This window comes from Trachurus japonicus, chromosome 3, assembly GCF_045865225.1.
Source record: "Trachurus japonicus isolate A0001 chromosome 3, Traja_1.0".
In the NCBI taxonomy this organism is placed as follows: Eukaryota; Metazoa; Chordata; class Actinopteri; order Carangiformes; family Carangidae; genus Trachurus; species Trachurus japonicus.
Window position 1 is genome coordinate 17945365 of NC_140909.1, and position 25566 is coordinate 17970930.

At 40.5% G+C, this 25566-nt stretch overlaps 1 protein-coding gene across 2 annotated transcripts in view; it reads left to right on the plus strand.

The window, feature by feature from the left end:
- Window positions 1-6442: 6442 nt before the first annotated feature.
- The window catches only part of unc13c (unc-13 homolog C (C. elegans)), a 111535-nt gene continuing 92411 nt past the window's right edge, over window positions 6443-25566 (plus strand). Inside the window, exons 1-2 of one of the 2 annotated variants that reach the window (XM_085764924.1) lie at window positions 6443-6785; window positions 13531-17790. In XM_085764924.1, the coding sequence (XP_085621050.1) occupies window positions 13698-17790 (4093 nt within the window). In that variant the 5' untranslated portion in view covers window positions 6443-6785; window positions 13531-13697. The remainder of the gene's footprint in view (window positions 6786-13530; window positions 17791-25566) is intronic. The other variant, XM_085764934.1, reaches the window with a different exon arrangement.

Below are 25566 nucleotides of genomic sequence, written 5' to 3' on the forward strand. Positions count from 1 at the left end.
CTTGTATTCCAACCATAATTTGGAAACTTTAAGATATATTCAGTTCAATGCTGTAATCTGCCTATAATCTTACATTTTCCTCACTTTTGTATTGTGCAGTATTAGCGCTGGTATTTGCCACACATACTGTACAGACTTAGGTTTTCAGTGAATGCAAAATGTTTTACACCCTGCACTAATCACACACACACACACACACACACACACACACACACACACACACACACACACACACACACACACACACACACATCTACATAGGATGCTTTATGAAACAACATGTAAGTATTTTTCTTTAAAATATAAATTTTTTTAATCAAAATTTATCAACAAAATATGAAGAAATAACAGTTCTGACTTTATGCCTATGTGACTATGAAAGTTATAAGCATCAAACTGACAGCTTTATAGTGAAAACATTGTTTTATTTTATGTATAGTGAGACAATTAACGTCAAAGTGTAGTTGTTAGGTGCTTTACAGGGCTATTGGAGGCATGCTTGGAAATAACCACAATAACTTGTATATCAAATCCCAATCTGAATGACATATATAGACTAAGCTGTTCCCAATAAAACCAGACATAAATTGCCACCATAACTTATAGCATACATTGTGAACAGCCCATGTGTTGTCATTTCAATGCTAAATGGGCATTAAGTCAAGAGCCAAGTCAGCATTTGTTTTTCTTTCATTGGTGTTGGCTGAACTTTACATTTGTTGTCTTTTCTTTTTTTTTTCTTTTTTTTTCTCTCTCTCTCTCTCTTTTTTTTTTTTTTTTTTTTTTTACAGTTTAGCATCTTATAAAAAACCTGATTGAAGGTCTGATTCGGGTTTAGGAGGTTAGCTGGTCTCTGATGTGTGTAAAAGGTGTCTGGCAGAGGAGGGTTTTTATCTGCAATGCAGCAGTTGGGCGGATTGAGGAGAGGACTCTGACTCTGCCAGGGACTTAAACACCCCATGATTGATCCGTAGTGTTTCCCTCCACATCTTGTGAACCCAACACCACTTTCCCTCTCAGACTATAGGCTGAGATTTTAACATGTTGATTTTGTTTTGTGAACATGGATCACAAACATCCATATTTGTTTCATAAACTAAATAATATATTCAAACATAACCATCTTCATCTAATTTATCTTTAATGGGACATCTCAAAATACATTTGTATCTATTCATGCTTTCACAGCTTTTTTTTATTGCTTTCTCCATAGTGATATGTTGCTGTTTTTCACATATTGAATTTGAACTTTTCTGTTGTCCGTAAGCACCGGTAGTAAACTTTCTAGTCATTTTTCATTTGTAGCGTAGTTTTTTCCCCTAATGATAGAAACAAATAAATACAGTACTGTAAAAAATTGCATTCTGTGAGAAGCAGCATAAGGCTACTAATTCTTTAGGATAAAACAGACTAAGATTGAAAACATATAACGATTGCACAAATGATATGTTTAAGCAGTCCAGCTTTACGGTATTACCCATCAAACTCTCCTGAGTATTTTCGCCAATCTACTTATATCACTCATTAGTAACCCTGATAGTTCAGCTGGAAACATTTTGAGCACTGTCTGTAAGTCTAGCACTCAGACTGAAACTGAATGATCACAACAACATGAGGGATTGCTTTCACATTTTGTGCAGACATCACAACACCCAGACAACATATCCCAATGGCTTTGATGACCCCAAACTTTTACCGTATAATCGCCAGATGGTTTCAGTTTTACATGGATTACCACTGTATTTTGTGCAGATATTCCTGGTTCCCAGAGGATGCACACTTCACAACCATAAAGAAAGAAATTTGTCATGAATTTTTGTACAAGCATTCATCAGAATGTCTGGTGATCCCTCCACTCTATCTATCTCCGCTATCAATACAAATCCTCTGTTTTTTCACCTCTCATTACCTAATACCTGCAAAATAAATAACATTCCTATCTGCCTCAACTGTACTCTGTCTAATTAGTACATGAAATCATGCTAATAACAAACAACAACAACAACAAAATTAAAAAGGAAAACATGGTGCCTGACATATTTGCTTTTTGCTCAAATTACAATGTAATTAGCCTTACGGAGCTGCTGACATGCTGTGTAGACTCTTATAGTAGTTTTGTTTCCTTGGTGACTGAATGGGGAAAAACAGTGACAGTCATGGTAAATGTGTTTTAATATGTTAAGACTTTTAACGTACCTCTGAAAACCACTTGAGTTGCTTCAGGTGTCAGTTTACTAGAGCTCAATTTTCAGACTTCATCAATGCTGGACAAGTAAACATTAATGGGGTGCAAAAATGATTCCACCAAATCCACTCTCTCTCAGATCCTGCTCATCCTAATGCACAACCATGTGTTTTTATTATTCTGTAGACTCTCAGCAACAATATTAAAATCCCTGGTTCACCAGGTGCTAATATGATGAATGTTAATCCTGTCCTATAACGCTGAAGGCAGCATGAGTTGATGGCTGTGTGATCTGAATACACTCCTTTAAATGTGCTCTCTCTCTTCTCAACATAAACGAAAGATATTTTCCTTTAAGCTGATGCTCATGTGCTAGATTTAATGCTACATCAGCCCACGGCTATCCCTTTATGCTTCAATGGAAGGATTTCAACCACTAACGGGCTATATAAAGGCCATCTGCCTGTCTCATTAGTGCCAACTTTCCTGTGTTTCTGCCTCCAGAGAATAAAGGTCTGTCATTTGAGATGGTTATGCCATATTCCTGACTCTTCGAGGTTAAGATGAAAGCTTCAACTCTTGTACCATGACCTTTCTTAAGCTTACAAATCTTCGGTCTGCAAAAGTCACTGGCAAACCGCAGCCCAGCATTTAACATCACCTCTGCAGGTTAGAAAACAACACAGACATGTAAACACACATACGAGTGTAAGCACTGACAAGGCTAGTCAGAGAGGTACGGTGCTCTGCCTCTGTTTTCTGCAGAGCAGTGATCTTAGCCAACAGATTAAGTGGGGGGAGGTAACCTTTTGTAAAAAACAAAACAAACAAACAAACAAAAAAAACCACACAGAGAAGCGCTTTGCACAGTCACAAGACATTTTAGGACCATTCCAATGGCAACAAGAGCAATTTTCAGAAACAGTGGACTGACTCTGGGACTTTGAAACAATAAACTGTTTCTATGATAATGCGCAAAAATGGTGAACATAAAGTCATCAGTCTTGAACCTTTTGGTCTTAGCATCTCACATTCCCACCATTGGTGAGGAGGCACAACTCTAATGTGTGGAGGCGTTCAAGTGTTAGATGATGTGACTGCATGTGGGCTAGAATTAGACTTTTTAACATGTACGTAAGTCACGGCCAGAGAAGGACTGTGTTGTGCAAGTACAGTATAGCTGTATCATCAGCTATAGCAAGGACGCTCAAAAGAGCAAATTATATGATTTCAGAATTGTGTGTACGAGATGCCATGGATTAGTCCCAGAGAACCACTGAAGACAAATGAACTGCACAATTGCATTTTTTCTAAGATGGTTGAACAGAAACAACAGAATGGAGATCTATAGGCTACTGCTTCTACAGTTCTGAGGGATCTGAATGGGTGTTTTCAATAAGGGTGCAAAATATACATTGCTTGCTCAAGGCCGTTCAGCTTTTCACATGTAGGCTGGAGACAATTATGTAAATGACTCAAAACGGAGGGCAACATATTGCCAAACTGGATGGAGGGTGAATTCAAATGTGAAAATATAGTAATAAGTGAGTTGAATAATAAAAAATATGCTTGTAGAAGTGATGCTTGTTTGATTTCTGGAGACAAATCCTGGGTTTAATTTGGCCATTTGTAATCAGTTCACAGAAATGAGTAGGATACACATACTTAATTTTAGGGCTGTACAAAGCCAGGAGCTATTTAAGACACAACAGATGTGCATCTAGTTTGTTTCTTCTCTACCAGCAGTTGGCCTGTCTGAATTTGTGTCTGAAACTACGGTATCTTCATGGAGGATGATTGACAACTAGAACAGACCTTATTTTTAACGGCACACTGGAGTTTTAAAGCAGAGAAGCAATGCTCATTAAATTTGTTTATCAGGTCATTGGGGTGTGCGGAGGTTGTTATGGGTTACTGTTTGCCCCAAAAAATATATATTTTGCTGAAAAATTATGAGCATATTCACTCCAATTGAGAATAAATACTCGGTTTATGCCTGTTCCCTGCTGATTCAACAGTAAAGACAAAACATTAATGATCAGAGACTAGATATTTTGAAATACGAAATAAAAAAAAACTCTCAAGCTTCCGAGTGACCATGGTCTGAGAGGGAGAACTAGAGAAAGAAATTGGCAATATTTTTTTGCACAAGCTTGAAACAGCGAGGGCATGAGAGAGAAGAGGATGGAGTGGGGGATGGAGGTGGAGGAGACCTCGGGAGTCTTGGCTGGCTGTCCCTGGGCAGCTGAAGGCATAAACAGGAGCAAGGGTCTCTGTTTCCAGAGAAGGCAGAAAGTGGCAGAGTGAAATACACCAGAGGAAAGGGATGGCGCAGGACTCTGAAATAGAGAGATGGTGGAATGGGAAAGAGAGGAACAAAACGATGTGGTAGGACTGTTTTTTTTTTCTTTTGCAAAAATGGATGTTTGTATTGATATGATTTAACTGTGATAGACGCCACTAAATGTCTCACAATTGAAATCCTCCACAATATTATTAACAACTCATTTGCTCATTTACCTCAGTCTTAGATCACATTATGCTTGAACTGAACCATGTCAAATGCTTAAATAAATCAGCATTTGCTCTGCTATCTTTGGCTGAACACAAGTGCGCTGCAGTAATTGGAAGGGATCATTTGGGTCAGACTGGCTCAGACACAGCTGAGCTTCTAGGGTGTAGTTACTCCCATCACCAGCAGGGGACGAGCAGGAGCTGCAGCCAACACACGCATCCTCCCACCGCCTTCACCACCACCACCACCACCACCACCTCTCCTCGTCTCCCTCCTCCAACTCCCCATTGCTTCCACACGCGCTTGCGCACAGAACCACACACATCTCCATACAACACCCTACTTCTCTCCCACGAGAGAGAGGGAGGGAGAGAGAGAGAGGGAGGAATGGGGGGGAAGAAATGTGATTTCGCTAGAAGGCCAGACAATTAGTGGCTGTTGGAGGGACCCATGACACACATCTCAGCTGAGAGGAGAACAAGACTGACGGAGGGAGGCAGGCCCACGCACGAGGGAGCAGAGCTGAGAGAGAGAGAGAGAGAGAGATGGGTTTTATTTAAATTCTTAATCACCACATGAAAATGATGTGGACAATCACGTGACACTCTACCTGCGACGTGCCCGTCTTCATTTGTCCCTGTCAATGTGAAATTAAAGCTTCAATTAGCGAAATGTCGCACAAGGACAATAAAGCAATTGGCTAAAAAAAAAAAAAAGAATAAATAAATAATAAAGCCTCTCCTCCATCTCCCCGCTATTTTATCGCGGAATTAGACTCGTGTCGTGTGTGTGTGTGTGTGTTTTCATCAAAACATCAAATTATGTTTTGTTTTTTTTCACAGATGTGAAACTCGGCCACGTGCATTACATGACACTGATGGTGTTTTAATACACCACATTGCATCGATGACTAATGTGCAACGCCAATGAGCGATCATGTGTGACGACATCTCCAGTGAGAGACGTCGGCTAATTATCTGGTTGTGAAAATGTGAGTGTGTGAAATCCAGATGGGATTTGTCTATAGATACTGGAGGTTGACTCTCATCATATAGGTTGTGAGTGATCTGTATATGTGTGTGTGTTCGTCAGAGAGGAATGACAGTTAGTTACTCGTGCCCCTCAAGCATGCCCGTAAACCCGTGCACGTGCGCACAGAAATCCAAAGTGGCGTGCGCGCACGAGACATGACGAAAAATTAAAGCAATGCCTACTAAGCCCGACGTTGTTCTCCGGAGTGTGACTGTTTCCGAGGTTTATTGACCTATTACATCAGTCTGTTTCCATCGGAGTTTTCAGCTAGTTTTTTTTTTTTTGCAGATCATTCAGTTCTACGGGCCCGATAGAAGTCACACACACATTCACACAGCTTTATCCATTTCATTCTCAGTTCCCCTTCCCTTCTTTACTTCTTCCCAGCTCACTCTCCCAGTGAGCAGAGAGAGAGAGAGAGAGAGAGAGAGAGAGAGAGAGAGAGAGAGACTTAGAGGGGAGGGTCAGACATCCTAACCGGGTAGCAGAGTCTCGGTGCAGGCAGCCAGGAACAGCCGCAGCGCTGTCTGATTTTTTTTTGGGGGGGGGACTAGACACCCCGTGCTGTGACAGTCTACGAGCAGGGGGTGCGTGTGACTGTTGTGTGTCAATCGTGGGGGCAAAAAAAAAAAAAAAAAGCCTGAAGCTTGCGGCAATAAAAAGGCAGCATCCTCGGTATCCCTCTCTCTCTCTCTCTCTCTCTCTCTCTCTCCCCCCACCCCCCAACGCGAACACGGGAGCGCAGCAGAGCCGCGAGAGAGGGGGGCACAGAAGGTGGCATGGAGGAGAGGTGTGTGCTTGTTTCTCCGCGGAGGCAGGGCTGTATAGGATGTGGTGTCTGAGGGACGCAGGGAGATGCTCTGAGCTCTGGTATTAGCAGGCAGCTGCGCACCGAGCCTCTCTCCCCTCCCTCCCCGCCTCCCTGCCCTCCCCAGCGTCGCTGGTCTCTTCGCTCCGACCATTCGCTGAAACCGGGGAATCGGCTCCACACACGGCTCGCTGTGCTCACTATACCGCTGGCGTCCTGCTCAGGGATTTGACACAACCAGGTATGTGACAGCGGCGGTAGCCTCATTTTGACGGTGGATGCGTGTTTGCATGGTCTAGGGGACGTTGACTGTTTGACTTCATCCTAAAATCTTCTTGTTGCTTCCCTGCCCTCCCTCTGTGGCCCTGTCAGTGGATTAATGAAACGTTTTCTGAGAATGATGTGGATAGATGGCATCATCCATCGATGTGGCTGCTGGGGTGAAAAATTCCAAGAAATGTGAGGTGTTCATTGTGTTTACTCGTTTAACTGATGGTTTGAAGATCCAGATCTGATCACACAAATGTCCCTTTGCTCTCATTCTCACCTTTCCCAATGTTGTTATGCATAACACACAACATGAACGCATGTGAGCAATGCTGTTGTTTCACACTGAACAAATGCGATGAGACTGAGTCTCCTCATGCCGGCCAAAGAAATGGTAATGTTTTGATTTATGAGGGGAGACAATCTGTTGTGATGTTGGCTGGTTTCCTAAGGCTGCAGGCAGATATTTCACTGTTGGGAAATACACAGGTTAGAAGAAGGGAGACAGAATGTAGCCGAGGATGGGCGTGAGGGCAATATGATCTGAGGATGCACACACCCTCCCCTCACATGCTCATCCCCCACTGGTATGCCTCGCTTTTCTCTCAGAGCAGCAAATGCATGCTTAAAAGCAACCATGCACGGAGTCATGCATGGCGTGCACATGTGTGTGCATGCACGGCTGCACACACACAAATACAGAGGGAGGAACAGGCGTGCACACACACACTCGCATGTACACTAATCCACACTCATAATCCACAATCATGTGTTCTGGAGACATGACGTAACATGAGCATCTCTCATCTATATGCATCCATTCGTAAGGGTTTGTACAAAATTGTTTCTCAGTGTCACTCTGAGTGATAAGAGAATGAACATCGCAACCCAGCATGCAGTATAATTACTTGCAGCACAATAACCTTAAATTGGAGTACTTGGCTTTTCATCAGGAGAGCAGAGCAGATTGTACTATTGTGAGAAATAGGTTAGCATGCCTCCAACTGACAGTCATTGTCATTAAAAGGAAAGTGGCAGAAATTGTACCTGTGAGAAATGGAGTGTTTTAGAGTGCTCTGCTAATCAGATGCATTAGGGAAAATGGGGGGAAATAGGTCCCTGGGCATAAATGCGGGGGCCTGGGGAAGCAGTGCCTCAGAGCTACAGAGAGTGGGTGTGGCTGAGGTGCTCCCCTTTTCTCTGGAGGGTTCTCTAGTCTGACTCACAAATGGGAGGGGCTCTACCTCAGGGCCACCGGAATCCCCAGATTTTGTTTTGTCACAGTAGCTGGCATCTAATATAGAGAACTAATAGAGTTCTTATGTGACTGAGCAAGTGGAACAAAGAACAAGTTAAATTATAACATACAGCCACGTAGCTGGGAAGTGAGTTGCATGAAGAGACACACTGGTACAGTTGAAGGCTCATTGTCCTGCTTAAATGCACATAGCTTTGATAATGGCTAATTATGAGGGCAGGAACACAGAAACATCATTACCACTCATAGGCATTTCACAGGCCTGTGGAACATAAAATTGCTTCAACATGTCATGTTTATGTCTAAAACCAATTTATATGATGTACCACAACATATGATGGTCTAACATATTTGTGGCTTTCTAATGCAGGGGCTGTATGCTCCAGAGAACACCTCATTTGATGGTGGATTGAAGTGTGCACATGTGTGCACACATGCCATTTACATAAATGAACTATGACGCATCTTATTATTAAAACCAATTTGCTACTGTCCACTTATCTTACATATGTGCCACAGAATGAGTTGTATTACAATGGATCTGCCTAGATATTATGCTGCTAACTGCAGCGAGGGTGAACAATAGGGCAGATACTGTACATCGAGATAACCCCACGTGCAATCTCCTTCTCACATGAGCTTGTCATGATGGCTCAGTCTGAATAAATGGTAACATTTCATTTGTGGACCATTTGCTGCTGAGTCTGCACACAGAGCCACATCTTTACAGATTTTGTGGCCAAGTTGATAACACATGTGAGCGGGATAAGGTGATCTAGTAATCTGTCATCCTTTTCTCCTAATTCTTGCATCATTACGCTCTAATGGGACGATACAGGCGGTACCTCGTGGGCATTATCAAGTCATTTGCGTATCAACTCTAGCTCTGGAAGAGGGTGAATGCTCCATTTGTCAAACCTTAACATGCAGATGTCAGGATGTTGGCTCTGTAAAGAGAAAGGCAGCTCCCTAATTGGTAATCAGCACTCATTAAACACTAGAACTCTTTTAGTGTGATTTGTCTGGACAGAGGGCAGCCACAGTGCAGCACAGTGCTTCATGCAAGTGATGTTCCAGTGTCTGCGACAGTAAACAGTGACACATCCCAGATGCTGTCAGACATTATTGGGACTGTAGCTCAATTTAGTACATGAAGTGTTTTTTTTTTTTTTTTAATGGCATCACAAATGCTTTGAAATAATTGATCAATATTGACCAGCAATCATCATTATGTATTTTGTGTAAAGTGCTCTGTGATAATGGTCCATATCGGTCAGTGTGCAATTCTTGCAGCTGGATGTATTCTCATTAATGCTCGAGCTGAGAAATCTAACAGTTGTCATTGTTTGGTTTTGTGCCAGCGAAAGGATGCAGTTTAATAGCAATGAAAGGTTAAAAGAGTGGGAGAGAAACCTGGCGGGTGCTCCGCCGTATTTTTTTTAAACTTGCAATTCTGGAAAAACAAGTGTTCCACATACAACTTCCACATGTGCTTCAAATATAATACCCACAAAAAATGTGAATATTTCGACTAGTCACATCACATCCTTTGAAAAATGTGGTTACACAAAGCTTTTCCATCAACAATGTTTTAGCTTTTTTTCTTTGCATTGTAGCTTCTAATATAATATGCTGCATGAGTAACTTATTTTTTAAATCTCACCAAAACCATTAGTTTGGGTCAAATCTAGATTCAAATCTTAGATTAATATCTTTGCTTTGTAGAAATGTTTTCTTTTTTTCCAGCCTCTTATTTTGAAAGTCTTTTGCATAGTGTTGTTAACAATTTGGTAGTATTGCTTTGTGGAAGTCATATCTGGTCATCGCCAACAACCGTAGAGCAAAATATCTTCATCCTTGGCCAATGCTCACCCAGAGACAACAATCCCTGCTATGCATGTATCACATGCGTCTCTTCAGTCTCAGCAAAGGGCAACAAAAGTTTGTTTGATCAGACGAAAAGAGCTGCCAAACCTGTGGAAGACTAAGCATTGCTGATACTTTGGGCCTGTATCAGAGCCAAGCAAGAGCTGCTTCACCCCAGCAGTCATGACAAACAAACCAGCTCGCTGGTTCAGAACAATGTTACAGTGTCGTGAAAAGGGCAACACCAAGCTCTGAGCTCTATATAATATTGAAGGAGACAATAGAGATTGTTGCCAAAGGTTGATCTTAATCTATTGTTTGCTCCTTTTGGCTACAAGAGGTTGGCAGTTGTTATTATCATTCACCACAGCCCACTATCTTTTTCACAAAGAGCTGATTTAGTTTCTGTAATCTGCTATTAGTGACAAATTACTGTCCCAGTCACTTAATTTTGCTCATTTTAATTCACTATTTTTCAGACATAATTCTATCTTACAGATATTTTGTGCCCACATTTCATTCCTCTCATTATTTTGTGTTATTCAAGTGTGTGGAACAAAACAACAACAAAAAACATTTATCATGCAGTTTTTTTTTCTTTTTGCACGCAACTGTCTAAGAAATCATTGAATAGGAAAAGAGCTCACAAATTTCACATTGACTGATATTAAGTAAACACTTGAAAACATTTGTAAAACCAAGCCTCTTACAACTGTATATTATTTTCCCTATCTTAGATGTTTTGAATAACTCATCCTGCTGAAACAGTTTTTAGTTTTATTAATCAACAAAGCACTGAGCCTGTCGGATTGTTGCACTGTTTATCAAACCAGCAATATGCACACAACAGCATGACATTCCTTTACTTTTTCTTTTATATATTTATTGCTTTGCCTTCCACAATAGAAACCATCCATCACATAATTAAAATCCAGTTGTCCCACTACATCTGATTAAATGGCATCACTGACACCTCTGGGTCATCTTGTTTCTTCATTCATTCTCCAGTCCCAAGAGACCCACAGGCCACCCACTTGTATACTGCCTGATTAGAGAACCCAGTTCACTTCAGTGTTGTCTCCACCCATCTTCCACCTGAGAGGTCTAATCAGCTGATAACTGGAAACACCTGTGTGAGTGCGCAGGCACTTTGATTTGTCCCTGACAGAAAAACTGCTTTTTGTTCAGGGCTGGGGTTTTTTTTGTTGTTGTTTTTTTTAAACAGAAGGAGCCATTCATAAAGCCCATGTTTCAGAGTTTTTTTTTGTGATAGAATTCAGAAAAGCAGAGCAGAATACAGAGAACCTGCCATCATTATGTATTGTAAAGTTTTCTTCAAACGGAGAATCTTTCTTAAAATGAGTGAGTACATCCCTTTAGCGATTCGGTAATGCAGGGGGAAAAAAAACAAAAAAAACATTAATATATAGCTAAGACTTCTTTTTAAAATCATAGATTGACCTAATTTATAGGTTTCTGAAGTGTGGTTTTAAAGCTCGGTGTGGGCAGTTCCCTTGCCATTCTTGTTCATACCTGATTCCACCAAACTCCCCAGTTTCTTTAAAAAAAGGCAATGAGGAGGGCGTGTGTGTAGCCACACAGAGCACATTCAATTGCAATGCAAATTTCAAAAGTCTTAATAAAATTTAAACAAGTGAGCTATAAAAAGAGACTCTCCTTAATTTTATACATGAAACAAATAAGTAATACAATTTTCTCAAAATATTGGTTAAATGAAATTCTTGAATAAGAATGGTAACCGTATGATTTTCAATCAGAAAGATGAGACATGTCTCTATATGTCCACAGAATTTGTCTAATCAGACAAAATCACTGACACCACCTGTGTGGATTTGTAGAGGCTTTAAATATTTAACCGCAATGCAAGTGCTATAATTTCTCATGGTTTTTTCCTTGTATTGTGATACCATACTTTATCAAAAAAGAAAAAAAAATTAAATAGCAAAAATTGCTTATTCTCTCATCCTGGTAGAATGAGCCAATAAACCCTACTCTAACAGCTAAAGGTTCCCTTGAGCAAGGCTCTCAGTGAGTAAGCTGCTCACTGACTGACACAAGTTGACTTGTGCTGAGACACCTCAGTTTTTGCATGGGGACTGGGGCATGGGGTGGTGACCCATCAGTTACAAAAGGCAGCTCTTGGCTTCATCCCAGTCTTCAGGAGAGCTGAGTCATGAACCCACTCATACCATTAGAATTTATTGGAATCCCTCTTCACCTCGTCCTGTCATTCCATCTCTGTAATGCAAAAAAGGGTTTTCTTTGGACAAACATCTCAGCCTCAGGGCTTCCTCAAATCTTATCCCGTGAAGCTAACAAATAGTCAGGCTCCAGGATTCATTCCATCCTACAGTGCTGGCAGAAATTCATCTATGTTGGCAACCTAATCTTAAGCTCTATTTGCTAATGCCTGGTCCTTCTTCAGAGCCCTGCAATAAAAGCTAACTGTGATGCTGTGTTTCACAGCTCATTTGAAGTGAGCATGTCTCTGTGGTCATGAGACTGTAGACACATCGAGCTCTAAACCCCAGAACTAATGTGGAGCAGCTGTCAGATCCTCTGCACAACAAACATTCCTCTTTCGACGCAGTTGGCCAGTTCCACTCTATAGAAAACACACACCTATCAGAGCCACTTCAAGCTGTTAAAGGTTTAATACCATGCAGCTTGATTCAAGCAGCCTCTAGCCTGTTTTTCACAGGCTTGAGATGACCATTTGGTCTGCTGCATATGCATTATACTTGAGTGGTTCAGGTAGTGAACCATTGCAATTAATCTAATTGGGACATCAAATGTATGACAATTTAAGTCACTAACTTCATCATTATAATTAGTGAAAAATGCCACATCATCTTCATCATTATAATAGATGGAAAATATGGCCAAAAAAGAGAGATTTTGTCTCAGTGTTGAACATAATTTTGAAAAACGGATGTGTTGAAAATGAAAAGTAATACACAATGAAAATTATTGTATTAAGACCAAATTTCAGACTCGGTGACTCGTTATTATTCTCCATAATTTTTCATTATTATGATGAAATACATGGCTCAGCAATGATAATGGTTTAGTTTTCCTCCCTGTTTCCCACAAGAGTATTGACAACAGTATTGTAGCACTGAGGCAATTAGAATAATTGGCTATCTCCTCCAGTAGAAGCTGGATACATCAATGTAGCCAATGGGTCGATTGACCTTGACTGACACATAGACACATACATGAATACATGAATGCACACACAGTCCTGTGCAAAAGATCATACACACACACTCAGCACTTTTTGCACTGTGCACAATGCTCTAAAGGGATAGTGCATAATATTTACCACTTAAACAAAAAATGAAAAAACTGTGCCTTGTTGGAATGTTAAAATGAAGGTCAGATCTTTCTTCATGTCAGTTATCAGTTTCCTTCATGTCAAGTTTGGAGATGAAACAATGAGAAACTTCTGATATTATGCATGTTAAGATTTGACAATTGCATTTATCAGGACAGGTAATAACATAAGTATGCATTATTTCTGCTGTGTAATCTGAGAATCTAAACAAAATTAAAAAGCCTTTTTTTTTCTTTCACAGAGATGAGCCTTTTCTGGAGGAAGACCACTGGATTTAAAAGTATTAGTGAGTCTCTACATGGACTGTGCTTTTAGAGATTGTGAGCTGGGCTCTCACTGTCAAGCACAGATTGATTGTGCTTTGCTTACCACCGCTGTATAAAAAAACAGTCCACCGGATTGCCATCCATGGTTTCTGCCCTAATCAAGACTATATCATCCTACATTGAAAAGATTTGCAAAGGAATGTTTACAAAGAAATTGGCAAACCCAATAAAGAAGAAAGAGAGAAGCGAAAATAAAGAGCCTAAATTGACCTCCGATTTGCAAGCGCACAATCTAACTCTCTCTACTACACTGAAGACTACAGTGAAAAAGATTTCCAAATGCTCTTCGGCACGTAACATATCACTTGAAGAAGACGACGGAAAGAACGACTGCTCATCCCTGTCACCCACTTTTAGTTATCGTGTCGCTATAGCAAATGGACTCCCAAAAAACTCTCTTTTTTTGAATAATAATGAAAGCATCTTTCCCGAGGTTCTTTCAATTGATAGCAGTTACTCTGACTCCTTGAGTGAGACAAAACCTATCCGGAGACTGGATGAGCATAAATCACACACTATGCCTGTAAGACGAAACAGGAAGAGCCTCATTAGTTTGGCTCCCTCTGATGGCAGTTCTGAGGGTGAACGAGTGGAACGCTCCAGTCTACACACACTTAGACTGGGTGCCCTCCGCAAATTAAGAAAATGGAAAAAGAGTCAGGAATGCGTGTCCTCAGACTCGGAGGTGAGCAATTGGAGGAAAACCCTGGGCATCCGGAGTAAGTCCTTGGACCGTGCAGGACGGCAGCAAAAGAGTTCAACCCTGGAGCCTGGCTCCTCCTCCACAGGTTGCATCAGTCAGACGCAGGATGTAATGGAGATGATCTTTAAGGAGCTGCAAGGGATCAGCCAGATAGAGACAGAACTTTCTGAACTACGTGGTCATGTCAATGCCCTAAAAAGCTCCATAGATGAGATCTCCAGTAGTGTGGAAGTAGTTCAAAGTGAGATTGAACAACTTCGCTCAGGATTTGTCCAGTCTCGAAGGGAAACACGCGATATCCATGACTACATAAAACAAATTAGCCACCAGGCCAACAATTCAACCTTACGGTTCCTTAATGTTCCTGAAGAAAAGTCAGAGAAAACAGAGAGCATAATATATAAAATACTAAAAGACAAAATGGGTTTCATTGACGCCCCTAAATCATTAAAAATTGAGCTTGCCCATAGGTTAGGGCAACAAAGAGAATGTTCTAATGCAAAACCTCGCCCAATTATTGTCATTTTTGCGACAACCCAAGATAGGGATATCGTCTTGAAAAAATGCTATAAACTTAAAGGAACGGGCATTACAGTCTCCACTGACAGCTTGACTCATGATGGAAAGGAGAGAAAAGACAAAACAATGTCTTCATCACAAACCTACGAAAGCATGGATCTTAAGGTCTCAGGAAAGGATAAAGTAGTGGAGAGTGATGACTGGGACTCAATGGACAGTGATAAAGAACTGGATGAATTAAGCAGAAATAAATATGCAATGGTGATTTCAAAGCCTGTTCACAAGAGTAAATCAGAGAAAAGGCGATCCCATGACCATAGCAGGTCTAGAGAAGAAGTAGGCTACTCAGGTGCAGTTCATTATGCTGACGATTCTTACTATGACCCAGACAAGCATACCAAGGCTTACTATTCTGATTTGACCCCAGGTTGGCTTTCCCAGAGTGACTACTCTACCCCTAAACTCAGCCGCTCTGAGTCTGACTGCTCAAAACTTTGCCAGTCATATTCAGAAGACTTTTCAGAGAGCCAATACTTTACTCGGGCTAATGGCTGCTCCCTGCTGTCCTCCTCAGATCAGGAGCTCTGGCAGAGAAAACAAGAAGACATGGCCTCCTCTTGGTATGCTAGCCCTAGTCACCCACTTGGCCATGAAAATCAAACCTATGAACACAATGAGGTTGAGACAACAGAGACTATTGACAGTGGAGTGAGCAATGGACTTGTCTGCATGTCAGGAGACAGAAGCCACTACAGTGGCTCCCAGCTCTCTCTGCAAGGTGATCTCTCACCATGGAAAGACTGGCATCATCTGGAGCAAGGTGCTGACTCTGGCTTGGAAGCCTCCATAGAGGTCAGCAGTCCCTTTGACCCATCAACCATCCCTGGTTTTCCAGAGAACATCACTAAATGTCAGGAGGTTGATTTACAGTTTGAGGGAGACGAGGAATTCATGATGCTTGACAGAGAAACCTCTCTGCCACCTATAACCACCCACATCATTCCTCCCGCCACAGAGCGAGAGTCTACGATCAAGACATCCACTCGGCAGTCTAAAGAGGGAAGTAAAGTGACCACAAAAGACACATCTAAAGTATTGTCTAAAGATTCCCCTAAAACTGCTGCTAAAGTGACACATAAACAAACTAAGTTAGCTTCTAAAGAAGAAACTACCAAAATATTGCCAAAGGAAAGTCCCAAGGTAACTGCTAAAGCTTCACCCAAAGTGATGCCTAAAGTAGCTCAGAAAGAGTCACCTAAAGAGTCACCTAAAGAATCACTTAGAGAGATTCAGAAATCAGCAGTTAAAGAATCCAGTCAAACCCTCCCCAAAGACAGTCCAAAACTAACACCTAAAGAAACCATAAAACCCACTGTTAAAGAGGTATCTAAAGTTACACCTAAGGTGACTTCAAGTGACGGTGCAAAGGTCAGTCCTAAAGTGGCCCCAAAAGATAGCCCCATAATGACTCCAAAACAAAGTCCTAAAGAGTCACCTAAAGAGAGTCCTAAAATAACTCCAATCGAGAGCCCTGTGCTAACACCTAAAGAATCACCCAAGGACTCCCCAAAAGTCATTTCTAAAGAGCCCCCACAAGTTACATCTGAAGAAGGTCTGAAAGTAGCTGCTAAAGAGGCTCCCAAAGAAGCTGCAAAACTGCCCCCAAAAGATATGCCAAAAGTAGCATCTAAGGAGGCTAGTAAAGTACCCATGAAAGAAGTTACTAAAATTTCACCTAAAGAAGCTCCAAAGGTAGCCCCTAAAGAGAGTCCTAAGGTGTTGCCAAAAGACACCCCAAAAGCAGCCCCTACAGAGACCCCTAAAGAGGCACCTAAAGTAGCCTCAAAAGATGCCCCCAAGGAAACACCTAAAGCAGTTCCTATAGACAAATTCCCCGAATTGGATGTCAATCACAGCTTTCACCAGCCCCAGGGTAAATCTGCAACTATGTACCGTAGTCAGAGTGAGATTCGTACAGAAAAGGTTGAAGAGGTTCCCAAGTCTTGGAGCAGCAGGCTGAGCATAGATCTTAGTGAAAAGTCCTTTGGTTTTGGTTTTGGCTCCACACTACAGAGGGCTAAGTCAGCTCTGGAAGTTGTTTGGAAAACTGGATCTCAGCCTACTCCTACTCCTCCTACTCCTACTGCTGCTCCTGCTGAGGAGCCCACCAATTCCTCTTCATCGTTTATGGGGCGATTCCGCACCCTGTCCACCTCCACAGCAAATAACTCAAGTACTACAATAGACTCAGATGCCCACAATGAGACCTTCTACAAGGCAGAGGAAGAGACAAAGGCTACAGAGGCAGAAGTAGGTGATCAACCAGTGGACAATGAAACTCACTATGTTGAGGTGATGGAGCAGGTACTAGCTAACTTGGAGAACAGAACTAGTGCTGCTGAAACAGAGGAGACGGATGAGCCTGCACAGGAGTGTGAGACTTCTCAGGACTATGATGTATCTGATGACATTGAGGCATCTCAAGATAATGCCTCTCAGGACTTTGAGGCCTCTCAAGATTATGAGGCTACAGAGGAGTATGAGCCCAATAAAGATGTATCTGTACTGGAGTATGATTGCAGTTTGGATGAGCAGTATGATGAAGAATACAGTGAGGATTATGAAAACCAGCTCACTGAGGACACTGCTGAGTATGATGCAATGGTGGAGTATGTAGACGTAGAGGAACCAGATGAGACTGAGGACAATGATGTGACAGAGGAGATGGAAGAGGGTGATGAGGAGTTAGAGGAGGTCGATGAGATTATCGAAGAGGCGGCAGAGGTGTCTGAAAAAGTGGAGCAACAGCAGGAAGACGAAAACAAAAATGCTCCTGAGGAAAAGCCCACAGAGGCCCCACCTAAGAAACGTGTTCGACCCACATTCAAAGAAGCAGCACTCAGGGCCTACAGGAAACAGATGGCTGAACTGGAGCAGCAAATCCTGGCTGGGGGTAAGACTCTTCACTCATTTTTTGTTTGCCACTTTGTGCTGTTTTATTATGCTTTACATTGTCAGTGCATGGCAGGTCATACCTTTCTATAGCTGCCATAAACAACCAATGACTTGTCAAAGCAAATGACCAGAGTCTTAAAGCAGCTGTTTTAAAAACTCTTAATACATTCAAGTCTGCTCTCAGAAATTGAATCATAAAGGACAAAGAAGTAAAACTGGAGATTAGGGAAAGTGCCATGTGTATTTACTGTACATCATGTGTAGCATCAATGCTCCATACACTGCACCATGATGGGAGCCTCCATGACCACAAAAGCTACAAACTGCCAATGGTTGCAGCGGACTACAGCATGTGATAAGCAGTATTGGCAACAATTTAGAGGAAATAATGAGAACACCTCATTTAAATGATTTATTATTGTTATCTAAAACATGCACAAAAATTGGTCTGGTCTGTTAACAACATCTACATCCTCATGGTGTTCCTGGTATCAAAGTCAATTTTGTAGTGTATAAATTTAACTTATGTGGTAGAGACAAACTTGGGGGTTTAGTGTTGTTTGATTTATGAGAACCTTTCACTCTGATCCACTTAAGCAATGAGTCTTTGCATAAGTAATTAGTTTCGAGTTGAAAACTGAGGAGGGGATATTTTCTGAAGGTGGATAGCAGTGTTTTGTGACATTAGACCTGTTTTTGTATTCTCATTGCACAGCTTTAGAGTATTTTGTAGAGGACTGTAGCTCAAGGGATACTGTCAAATAGGTTTTCTGGAAGTTTGTAATTCATCATAAAAATTTAATACACCTTAAAAGCTACAGTGGGGCTGGACTCCAGCACTACCATAAGTTCTAGAAAATGAATAGAAACATTACTACAGTCAATTATTGGGTGACATTGTGTTGGCAGACAGATAGAGGAAGTGTGAACATCTGCAAAAAAAACCATCAACCAGAATGTTTTGCATGTCACAGAATTTTGTACCATGTTATTAGTTAAACATATTGTGTTCCCTGAATTTAGTCAGAGAGGCAATGCTGTCATTTGTCTTTTTGTATCATGCATTTCCTTCAAAGCAGTAATTTCCTCCTCAAGGACTTCTTAAAAAGTATGTGATTTCAATCATGGGTGTACAAATGGTTGGGATTGCTTCACTGAAGGAAGAGTCGTCTTTCTACTGGTAGAAAAAGGAGACAAGGGAATTTCCACTCTTACTTAAAATGAAAAAGCTCTTGACCTACATATGTAACTGCAACTGTGGTACTCATGGAGAGGTAGGCATTGTAGTTCAGGGAATACAGGCTACACCTGAAGACTGTGAAGTTGTGACAGATGTGTGCACAAACATCTTACCATTACCTAACGTCGAGCAAAGTATAAATCCAATGTTGTTATTTACTGAAACTCTTAAGCTGGGAGATCTGTAAGCACACAGCCTTTAAGACCAACGAATTGCAGCTTATATGAGACATTACAACGTAAGATGAGAGTACACTATACCTTATCATCTAAATTATTACCGTAGTCCTACATATATAATACATAATCGTTTGAATTATTCCATTGAATTTAATTTAAATGTAGCACTACAGTTTTAGCAGACACATTAATACCTGAGCATCCCCTGGGGGCAAAATATATGAGAACACAGGAAGAAGGGATGCATCAATAATTCTTGCTGAAATGAAGGCCATACTGATAGTAGATTTAAAGTCTTACTAGAAAATGGATTTAAGTGAGTGAAAGAAGATGATACAATGTGTGAGCCAATGTGGCCTTTAATGTACAGGACAATTGAGAGAGAGACAGGAAATGGGAGGCAGAGAGGGGGATGACACGCAGGATAGGACTGCTCGGCGCGGGATTCAAACCGGGGTCGCCTGCAGTGAGGACTATTAGCCTCAACGCATGGGGCGGGTGCTCTACCAACTGAGCTGAGCCCCTAGTTACATTTTTTACAGCACTACTTTAGCACACAGTACCTGTATGGTAGGTCATACAGTAGGTTTCTGTATTTTGCCACGATGTCTGCCTCAAAAGTTGAAAACAACACCAACACCAAAGTATCTTTGTCATTTCTGTACTTAAGTTTTATTAACAGACTACACTAGTGCATTGCCTATTTTTTCTGTGTACATCTAAGTTGTTTTCCTAACCTGCTGGACATTTTCGTGCAGTATAAAGCATGATTTGATTTGATTTGATTTGATTTGATTTGATCAACTTTATTAATCCCAGAGGGCAATTCAAAGCTTGATTCTACAATCACTTTTTTACACTTCCTTGAGGTTTGACCATAATGTTTCCATTCCAGTCCAAGTGGCCTTGTATTACATTGTCACCATGGAATATGGTAAATTCTGTGTGACTTCATTCAAAATTACCATTATTGTCACCCGTCATAGCTTTGGCTCAAACAGTTGAATTGCTCTTACAGAGTTAATGGAAACACATCAAAGATGTGTTTTTGTGAGACTAGGGGCAGTTGTTTCAAATTCATTATTTTACTGATGAAAATGTAGTTATAAAAGGAAGGACACAACTACATAGTCCCTACTCCCCCTCATTAGCTTCATGGCTTCATCTCTTGTAGCTGATGTGTGCTCACCATGCTCGTGCTCTGAAGCGTGCTGGCTGGTCGAGGTGGGAGCTGTGAAGGGAGTCTCAACAGTGCTGCCACTCCTGCCAGGCCTGTCTTCAACTGGCTACAGCAGCGTCTGTATTCAGATGCTAATTCACACTCCCAAGGGCATTCTGTAACCAGGTCAGCCTTGCTTGGAATATTTATAGAGGTCTACTGCTAGTGAAGTTTGCTGCTTGCTCCTGGGGGAGCAAAGGAGGTAGACCCTCTTTGTGCTTAGTGCGCCATTTCTAGAGAAAGTGTTGATATGTAAAATTCAGATGCAGGGAATGAAGAGTTGTTTTAGGAGACCCCATCCTATTCAAAGCAGTAACAGATTTTATTTTGCTGTTGACTGTTGTAAACAGGAAAATCCCTTTCCTCACAATTATATAAAATGTAGTGTGTGCTATTTACGTTGTGCCTAGTGTCACAAGATTTAGCCCATCATCAGTTTACCTCTATCCTATTATCTGTGCTCGTTAACCAGCGATCATTTTTTTTAATGAATTTTCAATCAACTTTCCCTCGTCAGTAGGGGCGATTGAGTTATACAAACCCAGTACAAATTTACCTGTGACAGTATGTGTAATGTTAATATAATTAGGGAGTCCCACGTGTTTTACTACTCTCTACAGGTTCATGCTTTAAGCCCCTAATGAAATTGAAATACTATGACAATAGGGATTTATTACAGTTTCAATTAAACACTTTACAGATCTTCACCAGTGTACAGTTCTTCTCTATTTGTAAGTTTAGTACTTTAATTGAAACTCAACACTGCACCTCAGTGTGCTATGTGTGTGTATGTATGTTTGGGGGTTTCTGTGTAAATGTGTGCTCGCTTGTGTCCACATAAGAACACATGTTTCAGTGTGTGCTGGACCAAGGGTCAGACCTTTTTGTACTATCGGCCACATGCTGGCTTTTCTGCTCCAATGAGCTCTGATCTATGTACAGGGCAACGGTGTGTGTCCGCATTGAAATTCAGGATTTACTGCTGCTGTTGCCACCTCAACACTTTTACCACACACACACACACACACACATACACACCAATAGGGGTAAGAGGGGACCTGTCAGGCCAAGCTGCCAAGAGGGGTCTTATGTTTCTGCTTATTTTGAAAAACCAAAAATGGAATATAAAATTGACTTTTAAGGTGTTTTATCATAATATTACTGAAAATGTGACTTTTAATTATTTTTAAAGAAATTGCCAAGAGGGGACTTGGATCTCTGAGCGACATTTACCTATCAAAGAGTGGACCTCCACATACTGCAGTGGAGCTGTCTGCACCCATTCATTCACCTAACGACCCATTCACCTAATGAGTCTTTGTTTACAACAATGACTTTCTCAGTTTCTTTCAAGAATGGATAATATAACTTGATTTTAAAGTCTCTGTAATACAAATTATATATATATATATATATATATATATATATAAATAATCATGGCCACATTTGAGAGTAAATATTTTTATTGAATTGCATGCAATTCAGAAGTAACATGGCTGCATGCACTAATATCAAGTTCTGCAGTATAAGCAACAACATTTACTTAAAACCAGCTTTAATTAATGAATTCCTTTTTTCTGAACAAAGATAATTTGCTTGTCTGTCTTTACTCATCCATAAATGTGTTGCCTCTGTCATTCTTAGCAGTCCAAGAGGGGACCTACTATCATCTCAATTTTAAATAGTCAAAATGCTCCATACATCTGGTTTCAACCAATTACAGTAATAGGAAATACATTAATATGTAATATGTATAAATAAGAAAGAAATAAGCAAAAGTGATCATTCTTAAGATAATGTTTTTCATCAAAACTTAACACAAACATTTCTAATAAAGTAGCACCAATGATGTCATTATTTTTAAATGTAGGGTGTACTACTGCAACACACATTTCTACAGTCTATTAATTTTTCCCCTACAAGAGTTTTATACTCCTTGACTGCATTGTTGTTATAGGAAAAATATTTGAATTAAACCAAGGGTTTTAGGTCACATTAAATTTTAATGTACTTGCATCATGAATCTGTATTTATGAGGATGTATTTTATTTACTGTTTTACATTACAGAAAAAGGTCCACACTTGGTTTATATGGAATGACAGGGGTCCACTGTTGGTTGGTGCATAATGATACAAGTGCCCACTTAGTTAGCATGAAGTGAAATACACACTCCATCATGTATGAATAAGAAAGAAATAAGCAAAAGTGATCATCCGTTAGAGAAAATTTTCATCAAAACTTAACACAAACATTTCTAATAAAGTAGCACCAATAATGTTGTCATTATTTTTAAATGTAGGGTGTACTACTGCAACACACATATCTACAGTCTATTAATTTTTCCCCTACAAGAGTTTTATACTCCTTGACTGCATTGTTGTTATAGGAAAAATATTTGAATTAAAACTCAGGGTTTTAGGTCACATTTAATGTACTTGCATCATGAATCTGTATTTATGAGGATGTATTTTATTTACTGTTTTACATTACAGAAAAAGGTCCACACTTGGTTTATATGGAATGACAGGGGTCCACTGTTGGTTGGTGCATAATGATACAAGTGCCCACTTAGTTAGCATGAAGTGAAATACACACTCCATCATGTATGAATAAGAAAGAAATAAGCAAAAGTGATCATCCGTTAGAGAAAATTTTCATCAAAACTTAACACAAACATTTCTAATAAAGTAGCACCAATAATGTTGTCATTATTTTTAAATGTAGGGTGTACTACTGCAACACACATATCTACAGTCTATTAATTTTTCCCCTACAAGAGTTTTATACTCCTTGACTGCATTGTTGTTATAGGAAAAATATTTGAATTAAAACTCAGGGTTTTAGGTCACATTTAATGTACTTGCATCATGAATCTGTATTTATGAGGATGTATTTTATTTACTGTTTTACATTACAGAAAAAGGTCCACACTTGGTTTATATGGAATGACAGGGGTCCACTGTTGGTTGGTGCATAATGATACAAGTGCCCACTTAGTTAGCATGAAGTGAAATACACACTCGAGCATGGGTGGATAAGAAAGAAATTAGATAAATTGCTAAGTTTTAAGATACATTTTTAATCTAAATTTAATACAAACATTTGTAACTATTAATACACACACAACACACGCACAAACACATGCAAACACACATATTTAAACTAAAGTAGCACTGGTGAAGTTGTCATTGTAGTTTTTTTTTAAAACATAGGATGTACTGTGAAAACTCAATGGCAACCTATCAAGATACTTAAGGGAATATTTCAGTTATTGACATTTATGGCTCAACAATAAAACATGTATGGGAAAATAAAGGAGGCGCTGGGGGGTCATCAGTTTGTCTGAGATACAAGGGATAATTCTTCTAGAGGATGGATTAACCTCACTAAGTAATATGATATACCACTGCAACACACCTTTCTACAGTCTGTCAAGTTTTTGACTTAATGAAGTTTCATACTCCTTGACTGCATTGTTGTCATGGGAAAACTACTTTAAATAACTAAACTCAGGATTCAACATGGTCTGATGGCCCAGAGCCACAAAGTGTTATTCTGTAGTCACCTAATGTCCCATATAGATGAAGCTCTGTGGTGGCCACCTATTGTCACTCTTCTACTTTTTAACAGCACATGGTTTCAATCAATTTTAATGTACTTGCATTCTAAATCTATATTAATAGGGATGCATTTTACTTATTGTTTTGCATTGCAGAAAAAAAAGGTCCACACTTGGTTTATATGGAATGACAGGGGTCCACTGTTGGTTGGTGCATAATGATACAAGTGCCCACTTAGTTAGCATGAAGTGAAATACACACTCCATCATGTATGAATAAGAAAGAAATAAGCAAAAGTGATCATCCGTAAGAGAAATTTTTCATCACAGCTCCACGTTACACTTGTTCCAGGCTCTGCCCGTCGTTTTTCTCTAGAAATAGAAACTTTTTCCAACTTTTTTATCTCCGTAGCGATCGCACTCGTCTTCTCCTTCTTCTTCACTTCTTGCTCTGATCTACAGTCTCATTCGTTCTACACATCCCAGAAGCCCCAAAATTACTCACAGTGTGGGCGACAGCGTCCCCATTTACCAGCAGCAGAAAACTGCGTTTGACGTATATGTACGTCAATGGCACTCAATGAGTTAAGTGGGAGGTACACAATAAATCTAATTCTAATCAAATTTATTTTGAAAACAAATAGTAGAATGGCAATCTGATTCAGTGATTAATTTGTTACACATTTGGGTTGCTTCCTAATGATTTTTTGATGTTTTAGTACCCAGCTAAACACAAGTGTGTATATTCCTTACTATCTACAGTATGTATGTGCCTTGTAGGCACTTTACTTGCAAGTGTGTGTATGCAGTGTTTTATAAATCTGAATATTTTTTGTCACATCACATCTACCCCAACACTTTAGAGCGCTTCTGTCTCGACCATAGACTGTAAAAAGAATGGACGTAGCGTCCGTGACGTCACCCATTGGTTTTGGGGAGTCGTTTTTGTGACTCAAATATGGCAGCCTGAACAGCGCCATGTTGGATTGGCCGGCCGAGAACCCGCCCACTGGCCTCGAAGCAGCTGTCCACGGAGCTGCTCGGACCTGTCACTCAACGTTTCCGCGCCCTAATTGGTCAGAGTTTTAACCTTATAACAGTAAAACTGTAGAGTTAAAAAAAAATTCACCCCCCTCAGAGTGTGTGCGGGGGTAGAAACTATCGATTGAGACGAAAAAACGTTCTGACACCAGGCTTTTAACATGTTTACTGAGGATGTAAAGTCGGCGATTTTAACATGGGGGTCTATGGGGAATGCTCCCTTCTGACACCAGCCCCCAGAGGAATTCGAGGGGATTGCAGTTTTTTGAACGCGGAAGTGAGCTTCACTTCTCAGACCGACAACTGCCCCCTTGGTCTCGACGCCGTGTTTGCCTTCGTTCTGACCCGAATACAGCATGTGTTGTTTGGGTTAGAAACATGCACATTTGCAAAGGAAAAAAAGCAAAATCGATTAGCGGAATCATTAAGCATGCACGCACACAATCCCAAGGAAATGATCACGTGGGAACCAGTTCTGAAGAGGAACCGGTCATTACGTTTGCTTTTGTGGACACATTTTGAGACTAGGACGAAA